The 19,591-nt window shown below is 51.5% G+C and overlaps 5 protein-coding genes across 5 annotated transcripts; 2 read left to right on the top strand and 3 right to left on the bottom strand.

Moving 5' to 3' along the window:
• The first annotated feature begins 412 nt into the window (after positions 1 to 412).
• On the top strand, positions 413 to 17,558 carry LOC108128495 (ceramide synthase). Its single transcript, XM_017246160.3, has 4 exons — positions 413 to 1,109; positions 16,150 to 16,606; positions 16,663 to 16,992; positions 17,065 to 17,558. The coding sequence occupies exons 1-4, from the start codon at positions 748 to 750 to the stop codon at positions 17,179 to 17,181; spliced, it is 1,266 nt and encodes a 421-aa protein (XP_017101649.2). The 5' UTR covers positions 413 to 747; the 3' UTR covers positions 17,182 to 17,558.
• LOC138926070 (uncharacterized) lies at positions 3,907 to 7,185 on the bottom strand. The gene has a single exon (XM_070278656.1). It carries the CDS (start codon positions 6,946 to 6,948, stop codon positions 4,069 to 4,071), a length of 2,880 nt encoding a protein of 959 aa, XP_070134757.1. The 5' UTR covers positions 6,949 to 7,185; the 3' UTR covers positions 3,907 to 4,068.
• On the top strand, positions 8,467 to 9,823 carry LOC108128496 (uncharacterized). Its single transcript, XM_017246161.3, has one exon. The coding sequence runs from the start codon at positions 8,627 to 8,629 to the stop codon at positions 9,797 to 9,799; it is 1,173 nt and encodes a 390-aa protein (XP_017101650.2). The 5' UTR covers positions 8,467 to 8,626; the 3' UTR covers positions 9,800 to 9,823.
• On the bottom strand, positions 9,862 to 15,856 carry LOC108128491 (uncharacterized). Its single transcript, XM_070280204.1, has one exon. The coding sequence runs from the start codon at positions 15,708 to 15,710 to the stop codon at positions 9,924 to 9,926; it is 5,787 nt and encodes a 1,928-aa protein (XP_070136305.1). The 5' UTR covers positions 15,711 to 15,856; the 3' UTR covers positions 9,862 to 9,923.
• Positions 17,559 to 17,825: 267 nt separating the features above from the next.
• Psf3 (DNA replication complex GINS protein Psf3) lies at positions 17,826 to 19,234 on the bottom strand. The gene is made up of 3 exons (XM_017246162.3): positions 19,065 to 19,234; positions 18,608 to 19,002; positions 17,826 to 18,550 (listed from the first exon to the last, which is right to left on the bottom strand). The coding sequence occupies exons 1-3, from the start codon at positions 19,201 to 19,203 to the stop codon at positions 18,410 to 18,412; spliced, it is 675 nt and encodes a 224-aa protein (XP_017101651.1). The 5' UTR covers positions 19,204 to 19,234; the 3' UTR covers positions 17,826 to 18,409.
• Between the last annotated feature and the right edge of the window lie 357 nt (positions 19,235 to 19,591).

Raw genomic sequence — 19,591 nt, 5'->3', positions numbered from 1 at the left:
AAACTGATGATAATTTTTTCCAAGCAAGAGCTGATACTAAAACTTGGTATTAACTTGCGTAATATTTGCTTTACAAATATTTACATTAACGGATTTTTTTAAATTAAATAAAAAACAGCCGCCCTTATTCAATTTTAAACAAATTATTACATGTTGTTTAATAAAAGATACTTTGTTGAAATTTCAAGAATTATATTTTTTTTTAAGAAAACAATTTTGAAATAAGATCTTTAAAAAAAAAGAGGACTTAAAATAGTACAGTAGTATAATACATTAAAGTTTTTAAAACTTCTTAAACCTGAACCGGTCTCAATTGTACGAACCGGTTAAGAATATTCTTCGATAAATTCCATTGCGATAACCGGTTAACCGATAGTTTCTAGTATTTAATACCAGAACTGTTAATACCGCCATACAGCAGAGGCAGCTGATTCACGACCGCCGCACCGCACGGAGCGCTAAACAATCCGCTGGCCGATGAGCACCCGGACCGCCTCCGGAGCCGTAACCGCAACGAGAACCGTATCCGTAACAGAAACCGAGTCCAAATCCGCCCGTTAGCCGCCAGCCATCATGCCCCAGTGCAGTGTGTAAGTGAGTCGCCGCCGCCCGCCGTCGTCAGGATTCCCGATTCCCTGAACACCCAGCAACAGGTTGTGAATTGTTCCTCCCCGAGTGACCCGGAGGACTACCAGAAAACCCAACACCACCTCCCCCACCACCACCACACCCCAAAATTTCAACAGAATGCATCAGCGCCGGAACGGTCACGGCAACGGAGCCTGCCGGGATGCCCAGGCGGAAACATCATCGGCTGAGGAGGACACTGCAAAGACCCAGCTGCAAAAGAAGCCGAGTCGCGGCTGCTACTTTTCGCTGGCCTTCTCCATTGGCTCGATGGGACTGGCATGCAGCAGCCTGTGGCAGATACCCAACACCACCGATCGCATCTCGCTGCAGCGCGGCCTCTTCCTCACCTCGCTGGGCTTCATCTACTTTGTGTCGCTGACGGATTTCTGCAACAAATATCTGCTGGAGACGAAGCGGGGCGAGCGTTTCCGTCGCAAGTATCGCCTCATGATGTCCGATGTCCTGGAGATTACCAACAAGTGAGTGCCAGCCACAAAAAAAAGGACGTGGATGCGTGTGGATGCAGTGGCGTGTGTGTGGGCGGTATTGTCGTGGGTGCTTATTGATTTTCGCTCTGCGGCAAGTGCAGCCACCCACACAGGCACACTGCCACCCGCACGCACTCTCGTTGCACTGGTCATGCGTGCTTATACATATATATATATATATATATATATAGATACATCCATAGATATAGTACACATGTATATAGAGTATCTGGTGTCCCTGACATTGCGACTCCAATTGTATACTCCTTGGAGCAGCTAGCAGGAGATGATATATCATCATATTGGACTGGCAAGCGGGTCAAGGTCTCTCCCGGAATGGAACGGGTTTTATTGGTTCAAGGCGAGCAACGAGCTCTCCCAGCTCCCTGCTCCCAGCTCCCGAGCTTCCATATATATATATGAATCATTAATCATTTAAGAATTTCTTTCAGAATTTCTTTTCTTAAAAATTATTAGAAATATTACTTCATGGAGGCACACACCTGTTGTTTCCAAATAGTTCAGCGCCTAGTCTTTGGAGGGTAATCCTTATACTGAGTAAGACCCCCAAACCGGTTATAACCGATTTCGAATAGACGATCCAATGATGTAAACAGCCACCATTCATTAGCAAAATGCCCCAACTGCAGGCCGGCAGCAGAGAAATAAATGAAAACTATTGGTGCCTCACTAGCCCCTCCCCTCGTCTATTCCCCCCCTCTAGCCATCGCAGGTGTTAATTAAAGCCGTGTGTAGAATTGTTTAGTGAGCTTAAATTGAGTTCCGCCCCCACGATTTTGCAAAAATCTATATATTAGCCCGGCCAGGGTGTTATACAATCCGATCTCTAGAGCTGGGAATTGTCTCAATCCACTTAATCACTTGCTATTTAGATAAATCTGGATAAAGTCAGTCACATGGTTGACTAAAATATTAAAAGGTATTAAGAGAGAGGTTTTCTTTTCATATATCTTCATTAATTTTGATTTAAACTTTATGATTCCAGAGGCAAGACTTCCCAAAGAGCCCAAAAGACTAAGGCCCCTATATTATACCCGTATATATAGGCACTCTAGCGATCTAGCACTACATCCGTGTTGGTGATAAGACCCATCCACCTATCTGTCTGGGTTTTCGAACCTGTCTCTTATCAGAATCGATTCAGGCTATGGCCGATAAGGGGTCTTTGGAGGAGCCACGATTTTCCAACTGCGTTTCCAACTTGACTTTTCATCATAAACCTTAATTATACACGGTGTTGTTTGTATATTTCTTTTATGACCCACTGGCCGGGGTGTACCTATATATTGTGGCCGACCCAGTAACCGATATCTAAATCACATTTCTTTCTTTATTTTTTTTTTGTAGCTCGGGGGCCTCTGAAGTAAACACACTCGAGGTATTTGCACAAAAAAAAAAAAATAGAAATCAAAATCGAAATCGTAAACCAGAGCGCATTCACACCTTCGGGGCGGTGGTGGAACTCTATTCATTAGGTGGAACCGCGCCTGGTGATTCTAATTGGAAATAATGCCCACCATTCGAAGCGGGTTCGATTCGATGGCGGGCGGTGGATGGGGGTGATGGGGGCGCGTCAAGGTTCAATGGGTGCTTGGCACGGTATTGTAGGATGGGGGCTATTGCTTCCAAACTAATTGATTTCAAAAGGCATATATATATATATATATATCTTCAATATCTAACGCTAGGTTCTGTATATCCAATACCCACTGTACTTGTTATAGAGGCTACTTGAAATTCGCACTCATTAAGAATGATGTGCATTTTTTTAAAAATAGTTTTCAGAGTCTAGAAAAAATCACTAGTTAGTGACTACAACTAGGAAGTAGTCTATGCTTTTAATCGAATAAATCAAGTAATTTCCCCGCCACTTCAATTCCATTTCCAGTTCCATCATTAGCTAGGTAGTTTCGGGCATTAGTTTTGGAGACCCCCTTTGGCTAATGACCAACATCCTGACATTGAGCAATCACCTCAGCAGGACTGCCACCCCCTCACCCGTGACCCGTGACCTGTGACCTTTGGCCAGGTGAAGTCATCGTTAGTCCACGATTTCCCATCTCCTCCCACTCTAGACTTCAAGTCCCCTAATTAGGTTAGGACTGGGATAAATATTTACGCGCTTTTATGACAACAAACAGAAAATCTATAAGCAATTATGGGATTATTTTTCAGGGAGTATCGGGTATCACACAACTTGGAGGAAGCTTTTCTTTAAATAAATCTTTTGGTAATTAAATGAGGAGCTTATATTTCTTAAAGAATACTTTTTAAAGAGAGTTTTAGTTTAATAGTACCGGGTATCATATAACTTGGAAGCTTTTAAAAGCTCTGTTCTACAAAATGTAATACTTTTCTTGAAAAAATCCTCGAAAAGAAGACGCAAGATTAGGTGAGGACTTTGGTAAAGATTTTAGTATAAATTATAAAGCAATTATTGGATTATTTGGAAGAAGTTAGAAATACTAGATTAGGATTATAGGATTCATTTGTAGGAGCTATTGGGTATCAAGTACCAGGTATCATATAACTATTGAGCTTTTAAAAGCTCTATAAATATTTTGTAAAATCTACATAGCCACTTAAAGATTATTTTTCTTGAGCTTTCCGGTGTTAGACATCTACTACCGGGTATCATATATCTTTGAAGCTCTTTAAAAGACTTTTTAAAAAGCTCTTCCTTCATCCCTCTTCCTCCTTTTAAAAGATATTTTTTTTGAAAAAGGATTTTGAAGAAAATTTATTGCTATTTTAGGAACCAAACTTTGTGTGAAATTTGTGTTTTTTCAGTTTTAGAATTTTTAAAAGCTACCAGATTGGAATGCTACGAATGTCCTGGGGCCTTGGCGCAACGGGCAGGATGGCTACTACAGAGTGGGTGAACTACGCTGGGTGGGTTTTCGTTTCTTGGCCTTCACGGGATCCTCCTCTATCGACGATTCTTGCTTCTCGGCTTGCTCTTCCCTTTGACCTTTGCCTTGGACTTGCGAGAGGATATCCGACCCTTGACCTTGGTGCGGGCACCCAGATCCCCGGCGGAAAGGGAACTGAGGTGGATGGATGTGCCGCTGCTGGGCATTCCACTCGCGGCACAGCCCGCACTCGTGGTGGCACCCACCGCACTGTCCGGGCGGAAGCTCACCGCCTTCCGGACACTGCTGGCGCTCTGGTGGTTGGGGTCCGATGACTCGGCCAGCACCTCCTGCTGGACATCCTCGTAGGTGACGGCCCGGATCATGGGCTCTGTGGGGTCCTCGTCCGGGAATCTCGACAGGATCAAGTTGCCGGTGGGTGAGCCGGCGCCGCCATCCGACCGGGGCTGGCCCAGGAACACGGGCGTGTGGTAGGAGATCGGAATGCCGGTGGCCGTGTTGAGGCGAGTGGCATGCGGCCGGTAGTTGATCAGCGAGGAGCGCATCTCCGGCTGGACCTGGGATCGGGACCACAAAGAGTCCAGGGCCCGCCGGCTCTCGGTCGTTGAGATTCCGGCCGCTAGCCTGGCTCCTTCCCTGGCCGCCTCGCCGCCACCAAAGATTCCGCCCAGCAGCCCAGGCTGTGGACACTCGCCGTCGCTGAACGGGCAGGTGGACGGAGCCACTTGCTCCGAGCCGCCAGCCACCCGGGCCCGGCGCTTCCTTCGGCGACGGCCGTGGCGCTCCTCGGGATATGGCATCTGGGCCAGTTTCGCCAGCATCGGCATGTACTTGGCCTCCAGCATCAGGGGCGGCTCCTCGTAGGGAGCATTCAGCTCCGCCTCGGGATCCAGGATGATCCTCGAGCGCCTCAGTTTCTCCTCTTCGGGGGCGGGCTCTGCGAGTAGCACCGGCACTCCGCCCAAGGCCACCAGATCGGGGTCCGTTTCCATGCTCTCCACCGCCGCCTCCAGGTCATCCTGTTCCGCTTCCAATGCCGCTGCCGCTGCCGCTGCAGCTTCTGCGGCTTTGCGCTTCGCCCGCCGGAGGGAGCGCCGGGTGGGTGCGGGAGTACCGTTGAGATTCCGCACCATGGGCCGGTAGAGGTAGCGCACCACCTGCGCCTTCCTCCCACGCTTCAGGGGAATGGAGACAAAGTACTGATAGCTCATGTCCACGCCGTCCTCCATCGTCTTGGGCACCTTGTGCTGTCGCATCTGGACGATCTTGCCGCCGGCTCCGAGGATCTCGTTCAAAGGAGGACGCTGCGGGGCCGGTTGGGTGGCTCCCTTGGAGGGCAAGGGTTGCTGTGGGGTATCCTGTTTCCTGTTGAGGGACACGGGCACAGGTGGCTTGGTAGTAGGACCCTTCACGGATGTCCTTTCGATGTCAGGATTCGCTTGATTTTCTAGCTTGCTTCCCAGATCCTTGTGTCCTTGTGGAGTCTTGGACTTCTTTGGGACATTTAGGAGAGAGTGGTTCCTGGCCAGGACTTTCATTTGATTCCTGCGGGTGTCCCAGGCTTCCGAGTCCTTGGCCTTGGAAGTCTGGAGATTCTTCTGGAGCATATAGGGCGAACTCTTGATTCGAATCCGCGACTGGATGCCGGTGGCCTCCTTGAGCCGGGCGGTCAGGTGACTCACAACCTGGCTGGGATGGGCTGGCGGGTGCCTGGGAGGGCGCTTCGGTGCTCTGACTGCCGTCTTGATGGGCGGAACCCCACGGCTCTGGAACAAGGAATGCAACCTGGCCTGCAACTGGCCACGCTCGTCCAGGGGGCTGGTCTTCGGCTGTACTGCCAGCGGCCTGCTCTCCGGCAGAGGCGGTGGTGGTGATGGCGTCTCAGCATCCTCATCCAGGTTAGTCTCCGTAGTGGTTATAGCTGGCTCCGGTCTACGAAGACTAGTCTCCGGCAGTATCTTAATCACCGTGGAGGTCAGCTTGATGGCCTTGGGACCCTGGCCGCCCATGATTCGCTCCACCGCCCAGGCCACACGCTCCGAGGTGGCACTTCCGGTGCGGCACTCGCTCCCGCTGGTGCTCAGGCTGCTGATCTTGCTGGAATTGGTCATGGAGATCACCTCCTCGCGACTGGAAGTGTCACTGGGACTGGAAGTGATGCTGGGACGGCGCTGGGGGGCTCTCTCGTTCTCCTGGGACTTGTTATCGGGACCGGAGGCGTATGGATTCTGTCGGCACTGGGTCTCCTTCCGCTCCCCGGCGTGGAGCAACCTCTGACTGGCCAACACCCGGACTTGGGAGTGTCCTCTCTCCTGGACATGCGGGTAGTTGGTGAGACTCTCGTAGCTGCTGCTACTGCTGCTGCTCCGGGTCTCGGTCTGGCCTCCTTTGCTCCTTCCCCCGGCCGGGTCGTCCTCTTCGTCCAGGGAGGTGTCTTGGTTGACGGAGGTGTCCTCGGAGGACTCGCTGCCCTGTATAAAGTTCTGCACGGGCATCATGATCCACTTGGCCTCGCTGGGTCGCCGGGGAGGAGCGGATATCCGGGGTGCCGGCAGGGTGATTTGCCGCCTCCGGAAGACGCCCGTAATGGTATTCTGCTGGAGCACAGTGGCTCCTCCGCCAAATCCTCCGACCACTCTTCCCACATCAATTATTCCACCTACTGGAGTAGTGCCTCCTCCTCCAGCTTCTTCCATTCTCGTCCGGTTCACCACTCCCGGTATAATCCTCTTGGGAAGACTACCAGTAGCTCCACTCGGTCCTGGTCCTAATCCTGCAGCAGCCCCACCACCATAAGGCCTTCGATTCCGCCTTAAAGATGCCGATCCTGCGGCCAGTTCCGGTTCATATCGAGCTCCTCCCACTGGTCCCCCCATCCTTGATCCTCGATCCGGCGGATTCCGGCGTATTGCCCCAAACAACTTCGTCACATCCATTCCGTTTCTTGTCCTCGAACTAACTTGAATTTTGAAATCGGTCTTTCTTCTCTCGAACGGGAATTTTTGGTATTTTTTTTGTTGCTTTTTTGGTTTCAAAAGTGTGGCCTTCAGGATTTACTCACGAATTTGAGGTTAAAAACGAATTTGATTGCCTTTTTCTGATAATTTAACATGCCGAGTGATAGGAGAAGTAAATAGCAATGACAGCTCCTGTAAAGGCAACTCCTGAGGCTACTTTTTGTTCACAAATCAAGTTATTGCTTTAAAAAGCATGCTTTTCTTACTAAAAACATGTCGAAACACGTCTAGTATGCAAGATAGCTGGTATTTAGGCTTAAAAATCAGAAAAAACCTTGGAAAATTCCTCAAAACCATTCTCATTAAAAAGAAACATACTTTCTTACTTGAAAAAGCATGCTTTTTCACTAAAAACATTTCGAAACACGTCTAGTAAGGTTTCACATGCAAGATGGTTTGTATTTAGTTTAAATAAAGGTCTCAAATACTCTTTAATACAATTTTATTTAAAGAAAAACTAACTATTAATTAAAAAAGCATGCTTTCTTACCAAAAAGCTTCGGAAACATGTCAAAAATTTCCATTAAGCTTCCAATTTCAAGATAGGGTATATTCTATTTGACACAAGTTGTGGATAATTCTTTAAAAAATGTCTTATTTAAGGATAAACCTACTTCATTACCTGAAAAAGCATGCTTTTTTACCGAAAACCTCGTGGGACATGTCGAAAAAGGTTTTCAAATGTAAGATACCGGATATCCTGCTTTTAAAACCTGAAAGAAGTTTAGGCAATTTGTCGAAACAATAGTTTTAAAAAGATTATAAAAAGCAAAAATTATTATAATTTGAAAAAGCATGCTTTTTGACCAATAATATGATGTAAAATTTAGAGTAACATCCTGAAAAGGCTTTCAAAGGAAAGATACCAGTTATCCTTTTTTTAAAAATCCAAAATTAGGTTTACATTATATTAAATTTATGGAAAAACTGAATACTTTTTGAAAAAGCATGCTTTTTGATTCAAAAAATGTAAAGAACATGTTCAAAAATAGCCAGGATGATTTCAATTGTAAGATATCGGGTATCCCGTCTTCAAAACTATAGTTTTAAGGGGCATATTTAAGGAGAAGCAGATTATTTTTTAAAAAAGCATGCTTTTTGACTAAAAAAAATGTTGAAACATGACTAATCAGCTTTTCAAAGCAAGATAGTGGATATTAAGATTTTCAAAAGCTATAAAAAGGGTTAGACAACTCTTCTAAGCAATTCTCATTTAAGAAGAAACGTATTTTAACTTCAAAAAGCATGCTTTTTTGACCAAAAACCTGATAAAACATGTCGAATAAGCTTTCGAAGGAAAGTTAGGGGGTATTCTGACTATAAAAACTGACTAAAGTTAGGATATTTCTTAAAAAGCATAGTTTTAAAGGGAATATTTAAGGAAAAGTATATTATTTCTTGAAAAAGCATGCTTTTTGAGAAAAAAATGAGATCTCCCTTGAGCCCAAAAGCTGGCCATGTTTCTCCTTTCGGGTTTTGGTCTCAAACTTAAAATCGGAGGTGGAATCGACTGCGGGTTGAGGCCTTAGAGCTTGGGAGCTGGATATTGAAGAGTAGAACCAGCCAGTAGCTGGTGGGGATCAGGACTGTCTGCAGGATGTGCTGCCCGGTGACGAGGTGCGGAGGGCAGGGATGCTCTGGATGTGGCACCTGCCCGCTGATGACGTCGTGCTGTGCCCAGGGAGACTCGTGTTCGTGTCCACGACGGCCCCAGGTAGACTCATGCTCGTGTCCACGGCGGCCCCTGGAGCCGCTGAGGCCGGCCGAGAAGCCCTACTGCTGCCCGGTGCAGTCGTGCAGGCTGTGCGCCCGCGATCCGGACCAGGAGTGCAAGTGCAGCTGTGTCCGCAACAAGAACATCGTCGAGGCGCTGGCCTGCCTGTTCCGGGTGACCAAGTACCATCTGATAACGACGCTCTTCCAGCTGGCCTACCACGAGAGCCAGCCGCTACCAAGGTACTCCCGCGACCGCGAGTGGAACGTCATGGAGAACGTGAAGGCGCCGTACTCGGAGCTGCATGACCTCAAGATCTACGACAGCATGTACGACCGGTGCGGGATGCCGATCGATCCCCTGGACGTGGACAACTGCTACAAGATACTGCGGATGATGTTCATGGGGCCGGTGCTGGTGCCCGACCAGAAGACCTACCTGATGGGGATGCTCCGGAAGCTGAACGACCACGCCATCTGCCCGGTGGATCTGGACTTTCTGCTGCCGGTCCTCGGGGAGGTCCAGCTGGAGGAGCTGGTGTGCGCCATCATCGACCAGAATGCGCGGGCCAAGCGCTTCCACAGTGGCCGCAACTGCTCCGACCTGTGCAAGCTCTACTACAAGGTGGTATCCACCGACAAGGAGGACGTCATCCGGAAGCGCCGACGGACCAAAGCCAAAGCTAAAGCCAAGCCCACCGACCAGGAGGACGACGACAAGAAAAAGGCGCCACGCGTCTCCAAGCCCCCGCCACCCGTCCAGGTCTTCTGCACTCGCCGGCCGCCGGAGCCGGTGGTGGAGGACGTCAGTGTCCGGGCGGAGAGCTCCACGCCGCAGATCCGGAGCACGGCCAGCTCGCTGCGCCGCTCCTCGGCGAGGAAGAACTGGCCGACACGGTTCAGCCAGGACAATAGCAAGGGGGCCTCGCGCCGGGAATCGCGCATCTCCGGAGGCGCTCCCAAGCGCCTCTACCTGGAGGAGCACAACGTCCAGGGCGGAGACCACAGACAGTGGAGCAGTGCCTCCTACCTGAAGCTATTGACTCCCAGCTCGTAGTCGTGCATTAAAAATTATTCCAAGTAACAGGAAGTGGGTTTCCAGGAGAGGCCCGGGGTGGATGCAGTTACTCTTACAATTTATTCACATGACAAGTCAGGGGGGGGGGGGGGGTTTCGTGGGGCTAGTCCATCTTTGGGGTTCGTCGCTTGCAGCGCGGACTGGGCAGGTACTCCTCCAGGACCTGCTCCTCGAGCAGGCCGCTGTAGGTGGCGGGTATCACCATCGGCTCCTCCGCCAGACATCGGCGACGACTTAGCCTCGATCCCAAGTCCTTCTTCGATTTCTCGGTGGAGTTGTTGGATGTCTTGGAGCTTCGGGAGAGGAGCTCCGCTGCCAAGTGCTTGGCCCGCAAGGCGTCCAGGAACACGGCCAGGGGTGTGGGTGCAGGCGTGGGTGTGGACGATATGGAGGTGTTGGAGGACTCTTCTATCAGTGGCGAGGCTCCTGCCATCTGCCGATCTCTGCGGAGCAAGGACCTCGCTCGCTGGCTCGTCGATGGGGCGTTGAAGTCCGTGTCGGAGGTCGGGGGTCTTCTCTCAGTGCCACCTCCCCGCCGCACCCACTCACTGCCGCTGGTTGTGGTGCCCCCCGGCTGCAGGGCCAGGTAGTTCCAGCCTTGGGTTCCAGCCTTGTGCGGCGGCCTCGCCCGGTAGGGATTGCCCTGGAACCTGGAGCTGGGGAGCCTCGGTGGGGGTATCGGCATGGCCATTGGAGGTGCCATGGGAGGAGCATGCCTGGACAGAAACATGGGGGGCATGGGGGCTCTTATGTAGGGAACACCGGCATCACTTCGATAGCCTCTCTCCGGCAGCTCCTCTGCGACTGGGAAAATCCTTCGACTGGGCATTCTTCTCAAGGAAGGATGATGGTCGTATTCCGTGGGATGGCTGGCCAGGTCGATCACCTCCTGGGAGTAGTTCACCGGCTGGTGGGGAGGACGCATGGGTGGGGGAGGCCTCGGGGAACTCCCGGGGAGTTCCTTCCGTTCCCTCTGATCCCTGTCCTCGGATATGTTTCTCGAGCGCCGGGATGGCCCGCCCAATGCCTTGACCAAGCCACGGAGACCCTTTGCCGCCGCCGTCATGGCTCCTGTCCGATCCTTTCCCGGCTTGCCCACCAGATTCGCTTGGTACGGACTTCCATAGAAGTACTGGCCCACATTCTCCGGCGGTGGATAGCCATTGTGCGGCCGGAATTGCTGGATCTGTGGTGCACTGTTTCCGGCCCAGTGTGGGGCCAGGTGTCCACTTGCCTGTCGGCTCCTTCCGGGACTTCCAGGCCCAGGACTCCACTGCCTCTGTGGTGGATACTGCTGCTGCGGCGCCTGGTGGTGTGGCCGGATGTCTTGCCCCGGAGGCGCGTTGCCCATGTAGGAGCAGAGGCAGGTGGCTGCCTCCATCCGGCGCAGACGCAGCTCCTCGTGGAAGGCCCTTGGCGAAGGTCGCTGGTTGGAGAGGATAGGACGCGACATGTTCCGAGGCTGCCGCTCCCAGCGGGCGTATTCCCCAAACACCGTCGACTTGGTGGATCGGTTGGGGCGTTGGGTCACGTTGTCTTGGGCGGGATAGCCCCCGGACGGAGGATACTGGCCGGGCGAGGCTCTGCAAGGCCCAGCATCGTAGCGAGAGGCACAGCATCCGCACTGGCACTGCAGTGACTCTGCGGGGTAGTTGGTTCTAGTTGGCTTTGCCCGCTCCTGGTCTTGATCCCGATCCGAAGCCTTCTCCACACTGGCCACCGAAGGCGCCGGAGCACAGGGACACGTCACGCTCTCCGTGTTCGAGCTGAGCACCCGAATGGAGGTCTTGGAGTGCAGCGACCGGCAGCTGCACCGCCTGGACAGATCCTTGGCAGCCATGCCCTGGGTCTCCGTGTAGTAGCGACGTCCGGTCTTCAGTGGCTTCCGGTCGTTGGTGGGCTTCTTCATGGCCGCATCCTGGGACTCGTCATCCTCCGGATACGTGTCGGTGTAGCCGGTGGCCGCGCTGGGGTTGCAACTGCAGAATCCATCGCTGGTGTTGAAGCTCTCCTGGTAATCTTTCTGGACCTCCTCGGACTTGTCGCTTGGGATGGCCTGCTGATCCTGCCAGGAGATGCCGTTTGTGTCGTCCTGGCCCTTGTAGCTCACCCGAGAACTGCCCTCCTCCGTGTAGTTCGTCGTCCCTGAGGCCTCGGTGTACTGGCTGGTGGTATGCTCTTCCGTGGCATAGTTCTTATTCCGGCACTGGGGGCTGGTACAAGTCGAGTCATCGCAGGATATCGTCCAGTTCTGGCTCTCGCCCGGAGGTGTCTTCTGCGGCTCTAGGTTGGCTTGGTTCTCCGCCTGCGAGCGTAGACTATCGTGATCTCGATTCGTACAAAGGCAGATCTCCTCCTCCAGGAGGTGATCACCGTCAGCTGGTTGGATGCTGAGGGAAAGAGCTTCTGCGTAGCCGGTGCCACTCTCCTCGTCCGTGGGCTTGCCCTGGACCTTGATACTGTCCTGCTTGGGCGACTGGGGTCGTGGCCTCTTCTGCTGGGATATCACAGTGGTGGCCCGAGCTACTTTCAGGGATTTAATTGGAGGTGGAGCCACTTCTTGGAGCTTCGAGTTCTGTCTTCTGACTATGGGCTTGGCTTTGGTTCCCGGCTTCTCTGGAGGGGGTTCCTTTGTGGGTTTCTTTGCCTTCCGCTGCAGTCGCTCGGCACTGGGCCTCGGCCTGGCCACGCGTCGCATCAACTGGTGGAAGTCGTTGATCAGGTAGGCACTCTTCGGCAAATACCCGCACTTGCTGTAACAGGCCTCGTTGGAGATCTTCCTGTGGCACTCTGACTCACTGGATGGCTCAGTGGCCCGATCCTTGAGTGCTTTTCCTTTGGGTTTCTCCTCCTTCTTCTGTGGGGTCTTGACCTGCTTGCTGGCTGGTTGTCCTGACTCTTGGGATTGGCTTTCATCCATGTGGTGTTCTGTTTCCATTGTTTCCACCTTCTGGTAGCCCAAGACGCGTTCTTGGGATTCGTTCCTTTTAGTTTCGTTGGTGGATTCTTCCGACTTGGCTTCCTTCTTGCGGGTTTCCTTTTTGGAGATGGGCTTTGGCTTCTCCTCCTTCTCGTTCTTCTGAGATTTGCTTGAAGTGGAGGGCTTGGTTGCAGGAGGTTTCCTTTTCCATATGGATCGGGTGGGCTTTTTCTCCTCCTTTTGGGGTTCCTTGCTCTTCTGTTGGTTTTTGGTCCTTCGAGCCTCCGAGGAGGTATCCTTTTCCGGCTCCTGTTGGGATGCCTTTCTCTCTTCTTGTAGGGTTTTCTTTCTCTCTTCTTGTAGGGTCTTCTTTCTCTCTTCTTGTGGGGTCTTCTTTTTCTCTCCTCTTTGGGGCTTCTCTCTCTGCTCCTGTTGGGGTTCCTCTCTCTGCTCCTGTTGGGGGTCCTCTCTCTTTTCCTGTTTTTTGGTCCTTCGAGCCTCAGTGACTGATTCCTTCGATGGTTGACGCTGGCCAGGATCTTCTGTTTCGGAATAATCCATCTCCGTCAGGCGAGGTCCATTTTGATGGAAGAGAAAGCTCTTCTTCTCCTGGTTCCTTTTAGTCCTTGCCGACTCCCTGGATTCCTTCCTTTGAGGTTCCTTCGTGGACACCTTTTGGGGTTCCTCCTTGGTGTCGTTATCGGGTTCGCTTTGGGAATCACTTTCGAACTCTTTCTGGTAATCCTTTTCGGGTTTCTTTTTGGTCTGAGGAAACTGGAATAGTTTCGTCTGCTCGTCCGGGCACCGGCAGATGATGGTGCGTCCTGGGCAGCTGCAGTGCGTCGAGGGGGCTGGATTCCAGCCGGCCAGAGTGCGATCACTGGCTGGAGTCCGGCAGGGCACGCACGGCTCACTGCCCTCCGGATCGGGCATTAGGGTGGTGCTGCTGCCCTCCACCGACCGCTCACTCTCCAAGTCCGGCGCCATCTCCGCCTGGCGTGACTTGTTTTTGCTCCACGCATACGGTTTGGTGCAGAAGAGCGGCTGCCTGGGAGGTCGGACGCTGTTCTCCTGGTTCGATGTAGTGGCACATGGACACTTTTGGCTTCCGAAGCGACTCTGGTTGGGCGGATGGTTGAGGTAGTAGAGTAGATGGCGTCCGGGTTGGGCGCATCGCTTGCAGAGGCCAGTGAAGCCGCCCAGGATGCCCTTGGGGCGGTGGACGCAAGCGGTGCACTGCATGGGACCGCCCACCGTTGTGAACAGGATCTTCTTCTGTCCCTGCCGGGAGAAGTCGGCCGGACCAGTGGGAGATCGTCGTGATCTTTCATCCTGATCGCGATCCTGGCTGGTTGGTCTCTGATCCTTGCTGGATTCCTTTCCTTGCGATCCTCTGGCCGCCTTCCGATCCTTGCTGGACTGCCGGTCTTCGTGGCCAGGTTTCCGATCCTTGCTGGATTGTCTTTCAGTGCCGGCTCTCCGATCCTTGCTGGACTGCCTGCTGGATTGCTTTCCCTCACGGCCAGCTTTCCGATCCTTGCTGGACTGCCTGCTGCCACTGCTTGCTCCCCGGTTCCGGCTAGATCCTGGCTGGCGGCTCTTGCTCTTACTGTCCTCTTGATCTTTGACTCCTCGACTGGACGAGTGGGTGGTGGACTCCCCCTGCTTACCCTTCTTCTCCTTGAACTTGGGACAGATGCAGGTGGTGGATCCTTTCAGTAGCGGGCACATCTGGGGCGTGCACTTCTTCCGTTCCTTCCTTTCGGCCGGCTCCTCGTTGGCTGGCGCTTCGACCGGAGGACGACATGGAGTGACCACTGCAGTGGCCACGGCATCGTCGCCCAGGGCACGCTGCTGGCCGGTGCCCGGCGGACGCTGCTCGCAGGGACAGCACACAGTGCCCTCGCTCCAATGGCGCATGGATATGCCGTACAGGGGACAGCTCTCGGTCACGGTGGCCTCGTAGCTGGCCAGGATGCGGAAGAACTCCGGCGAGATGCGGCGGAAGAGCGCCGGATCGAGGCGCCGCTGCGGCGACTGGCGTAGGTCGTACTTCCTGCGCAGTCGCGGCAGCAGTGGCTCGGTCCGGCGCGCCGCCACGCACTCGCTGGCCATCGGCTGGCCGTCCGCCTGGAAGAGGCAGCCGCAGGAGGCGTGACTCCGGCCCCGCATGCAGGAGCAGCCGGCTGGCGGTGGCGCCGGCGTGGATGAACAGGCCGCAGGGGCCGTGGAACTGCCTGCCGGCGGGGGAGGCTTGGTGACTCCTCCGTCCAGGCGCCTCTTGTCGGCGTCACAGGTGGCGACATCCGGATTGCAAAGAAGGAAGGGATTGCGGGATCGGGTCTCTAGCGTGGGCACACAAGTGGCTACCAGAGGGTCAGTCGCCGCTGTCGCCGTTGCCGCTGCCTGCTTGGCCGTCTCCACCTCCTCGGGACTGGCTGGGCATCCGCAGTGGGGCCGGCAGTTGCCTCGAACGGGCAGTAGGCGACGACGAAAGTAATCCTGGCCAGGTTCCAGGCTGCAGCGGCACTGCTTGCACGGGCACTGGCCCAGCCGTACCTCGGCGGCGTCACCGCGAGGACAACGGCAAGTCTCACGTCCCGCGAGGCCGTCGCCCAGCTCGGCCAGCTCCTCGGGCGTGAGCTTGTCGAGGAAGACCTTCTGCTTGCGGAACCATTCGGTGGCCAGGTCGGGGACGAGCATGCGTTCCGCCTTCCGGCAGTTGCCGCACAGCAGCTGATCGAACAGGGTACACCGGGAGGTGTTGGTGTCGAGGGCGGTGCCACCACATCCTGTGGTGGAGGGGTGACCAGAGGTGGTAGAGGTGGCGGCGGCAGCGGCGGTGGCCATGGCCGGAAAACCAGTGGCCAAGCCCTGCGTCATGATCCGATCCAGACAGGCGCCGCCCTCCACCAGGTCGGCCAAGTACTGGCGCATCGTCTTCTCCTGTCCGGTGTCCTTGGACTCCATGGGTAAACCGTCGGGGTATGGGGCTGGTTGGGTTGGTTAGATGGGACTTCTTCGAGTTGGATACCTAAAATTTTGAGTTATTTCCGGTGAACAACTGGATGCTGTCGAAAGCTAAAGTTTTCAAATTTTTGGATTTAATTTCTGATTTTTTTTTTTGACAAAAAATGCATAAGATGCGGCTCTGATCTGACCTGACCTTGACCCATGCACCCTTTTTCATAAAAAAAATCGGTTTTTTATAAAGCTTAGCTGGGATTCACCTTTTTATTGTTGGCTTTGCCATTTATCGATATTTTTCGATAGTTCTGGCAACTCTGAAAGCCTAGAGATCCTTTTCCGATAGTTCTCCATGTCTGGCAACTCTGTTTTTTTTTTTAAAACCTAGGATCCTGTGTCATTGGTGATCTCTAATCCATGTTCTACCTCATCCTTCTTGCAGAATCGTGTCCGCCATACAGGCCTCCTTCTCCTTCCTGGTCGGCCTCATCGTCTGCAAGTCCACCTGCACCAAATCCTTCGTTTATGCCTCCCACTTCCTGATGGAGGCCTACGGCTGGTTCGGCACCGCCTACTTCATGTACGACATCTGGTCCATGTACAAGGTCCACACCCAGAAGATAGCCGACAAGCTGCATCTGCTGCGCCTCACCAAGGCCAAGGCCGGTCAGGCGGAACTGAGTAATGGCCATGCCAAGGCCAGGTCCTCCTCCAACGGCAGCGGCGGCAACAACAACGGCAGTACTCCGGGTACTCCCCACGAGATATGCGACTACGACGGCGCCTGTGTCCAGATACCCAAAGACGGACGCTGGGACTTCCTCAAGTACGTGCTGACCCATCCGGTGATGATGATCCATCACGTCTTTATCGGCACCTTCGGCCTGTTGGTGGTGACGGTAAGGGATTACTCTCCAAGCTGTTACCATTACATAATATTTACCTTCTCCTGCAGTACATCCGCGGTGGTGGCCACTGCATCTACAGCTACATGTTCATGATGGAGTTCTCCACACCGTTCGTCTCGCTACGCAGCATCCTGAGCACCATGAGGCTGAAGGAGTCGCGGGTCTACATCGCCAACGGCCTCCTCATGCTGGCCACCTTCTTTGTGTGCCGCGTCTGCATGTGGCCGTACGTGATGTGGCGCTACAGCCTGGCCATTGAGGCGGCCTCCTTGTGGTCGGCCATGTGCGGTCTCCCGCGTGGCTGTCTGGTCAGCATCGCCATTCTGTTCTTGCCGCAGCTCTACTGGTTCCACCTGATGGTGATGGGAGCCCTCAAGGTGCCATTACACTTCATGCTGTCCCCCTCTTTTCGATGAAAACTAATCTCTGGCCGTCTCTGTCGCTTTCAGGTCTTCCTTCCAAAGAAGAAACAACGACCGCCGCCCAATGGAGCTCTTCCCGCGACCACGCCCATGCCCACCGTAGCCGCCGCCCACCTGTTGAATGGGAAACCAAGTGCAAACTAAAATCAGATTGTTTATTTTTTTTTTATATATAATTTTTTGAAGAAGAATTGTATTTATTTTGAGGCGCAGTTCCAGCCAGTGGCTTCCGTTTAGCGAAGTCCTTGCTTATTGTTTACAGACCTTGATCCCCTCTAACTCCCCTTCACCCCCCTCCCCCGAATAACAACGAACGCTGAACCTGGGATGGAACTTTAGTTTTTAAAAAAAAGACACTATTGTACTAATGAGAATAATAATTGTGAAACCAAGAACAAAGCTTAATTATAGTTACCAGAAAACCAAACGCAGGGGAAGCGAATAAACTATTAACTATATACCCCACTCCCCCCCCCCTAACCATAAACTATTGAATAAATGTTGCATTCAATTATTGCTAATGCTTATGTTAAAAAATCCACAAAAAAAAGAAAACAAAAATGTATGAAAAACTGTTGTAGATTTATGAAAAATGGAAATACTTTAGTGTGCATTTGCAAAGCCTTGAGAACTGTTGAGATTGTGTAGTAGAAGAGATTAGAGAGCGATTAGAGAGTGTTATAGTTGGGGACCGTAAACCCATCCGATTCCAAATACCAGATACAGAATGTATACGTTGCTCTCAAGTCGCTTTTAGACTTGAAAAACTGAATAACCGCACAAATGAATCAGTTTACTGCCTTTATTTCAAAATCAAAACTATAATTTTAGTTAAAAAAAAAACTACAGAAACTTCCTTAATGCGGTCCCTCCTCATCCTCGATCGAAGAATGTCCTATTGGTTGCTTGGAACATGGGAATCTATGTGAAGCACAAAATCAAATTTTAATTGAGCTTACAACATTGTAATTATATATATGTAGTTAACTATTTAAATGTAATAATATACAAAACATCTATATATTATATATACTATATTGGCGCGATGTTAATGTTTGGAAACGGATTGTTGAGCAATTATTGGAAGGCAGGCAGGTCGAAAGAAAAGAAAGATTTAATTTAAGACCGGAACCCCGAACCGGATGCTTAGTTATGTGTATTTACAAAAAACTTAACCCACAACTTATATACCACAACTGTTTACACACAGAATACGAATATATAGATGTATGCCGGCGCGTATGTATTTTGAACTATATAGAATGCATGTAGTAGAATGAGTGTATTTTTGGAGTGCGGGCACTGCCCCACGGGTTGAAATAAAGTTGCTACAGTTGCCCCCCGATTGAACAAAGTATCTGCCTCTTGTGGGTTACAGGGTGGCTCGCTTACTGTTGGGCAGGCTATCGCCCTCGTCGTCACTGCGGTCTGCACGTCGTCGCTTCTTCTGGTGCTCCTCCACCAGCTGCGAGATCCGAATCTTGTTGCCCGTCATTTGCAGCCAGTCGATGTACTAGTAGAGTCAAGGATTATAACCAAAAACCAACTATAAAGATGGAGATACTCCTACCTGGCTATTGGTGCGCACTCCCGCCTCGTGCAGCTTGGCTTCGATGTTGTCCAAACGGTGCTCCGACTTGGCCTGGTTGCTGTCGCTCTTCGAGATGTCGAGCAGGTGACGCACTCGCTGGCGCAGCGTCTCAAAGATGATACGGCCCACAACATGGTTGCGGTCGTAGGGCGTCAAATAGCGACCGAACTCGTAGAAGTAGGGATGCAGGCGACCCAGCTCGATGTGAGTGGTCTCCGCCTCGCAGACGGCCTTGTGGACGTTTCTGTAGATCTCCGGTATGGAGACCGTGAAGTAGGCATTGTTCACTTTGAGTTCTTTGATGTACCAGAGGGGCAGATTGACTGTGCGGTTCGGTTCCAGGTCATCCGTGTCGGCACCAGAGTCGAGGAAACCTAGAAAACAAATCCTTGTTATTTTCAAGAAGCCTGTCTCAAGATGCAAGTAAAGTACATACCCATACGCTGCAGTTTGGTGTTCACCCGACATTCTACCTTCTCCTGGGTAACGAAAATGTCCTCAATGGAATAGTAATTGGGAAAATAGTTCATTCCGCTGGCTGTTGGATGGTAAACAAGAATAAAAACAAAAAACATCAATTTGCGCGGTTAACAGTGTTGGAAATCAACAAAATTGGTTAAACAGTATTTTTCAGTATTTATTTAGGATATATTTTAAATAGCCGGTAGAAAATTGTTTTTTTAATTAAACCCTTGCATATTTCTGTTAAAATTTCTATAACCTGTGGCTGCAAGTTTTTTTTTATTTCCAAGTCTTACTTAAAACTATTCAGTGAAATTCAAATATCGCCGCAAAAGATATCGATAGTTTTTAAGTATTTCCTTTAAAGGTCGCACTAAACCAAGTTTTCTTAAAAATCTCTAGCTAGATAGCAAAATACATCGATTTATATAAAAACCCTATAGAATATAAGGAGTATATAAATGATATAGAAAACCCCGCTTTTTTTAAGATTAATTTTGC

Source organism: Drosophila bipectinata, chromosome XL, assembly GCF_030179905.1.
Source record: "Drosophila bipectinata strain 14024-0381.07 chromosome XL, DbipHiC1v2, whole genome shotgun sequence".
Lineage (NCBI taxonomy): Eukaryota > Metazoa > Arthropoda > Insecta > Diptera > Drosophilidae > Drosophila > Drosophila bipectinata.
This window is presented reverse-complemented; position numbering and strand designations above follow the sequence as displayed.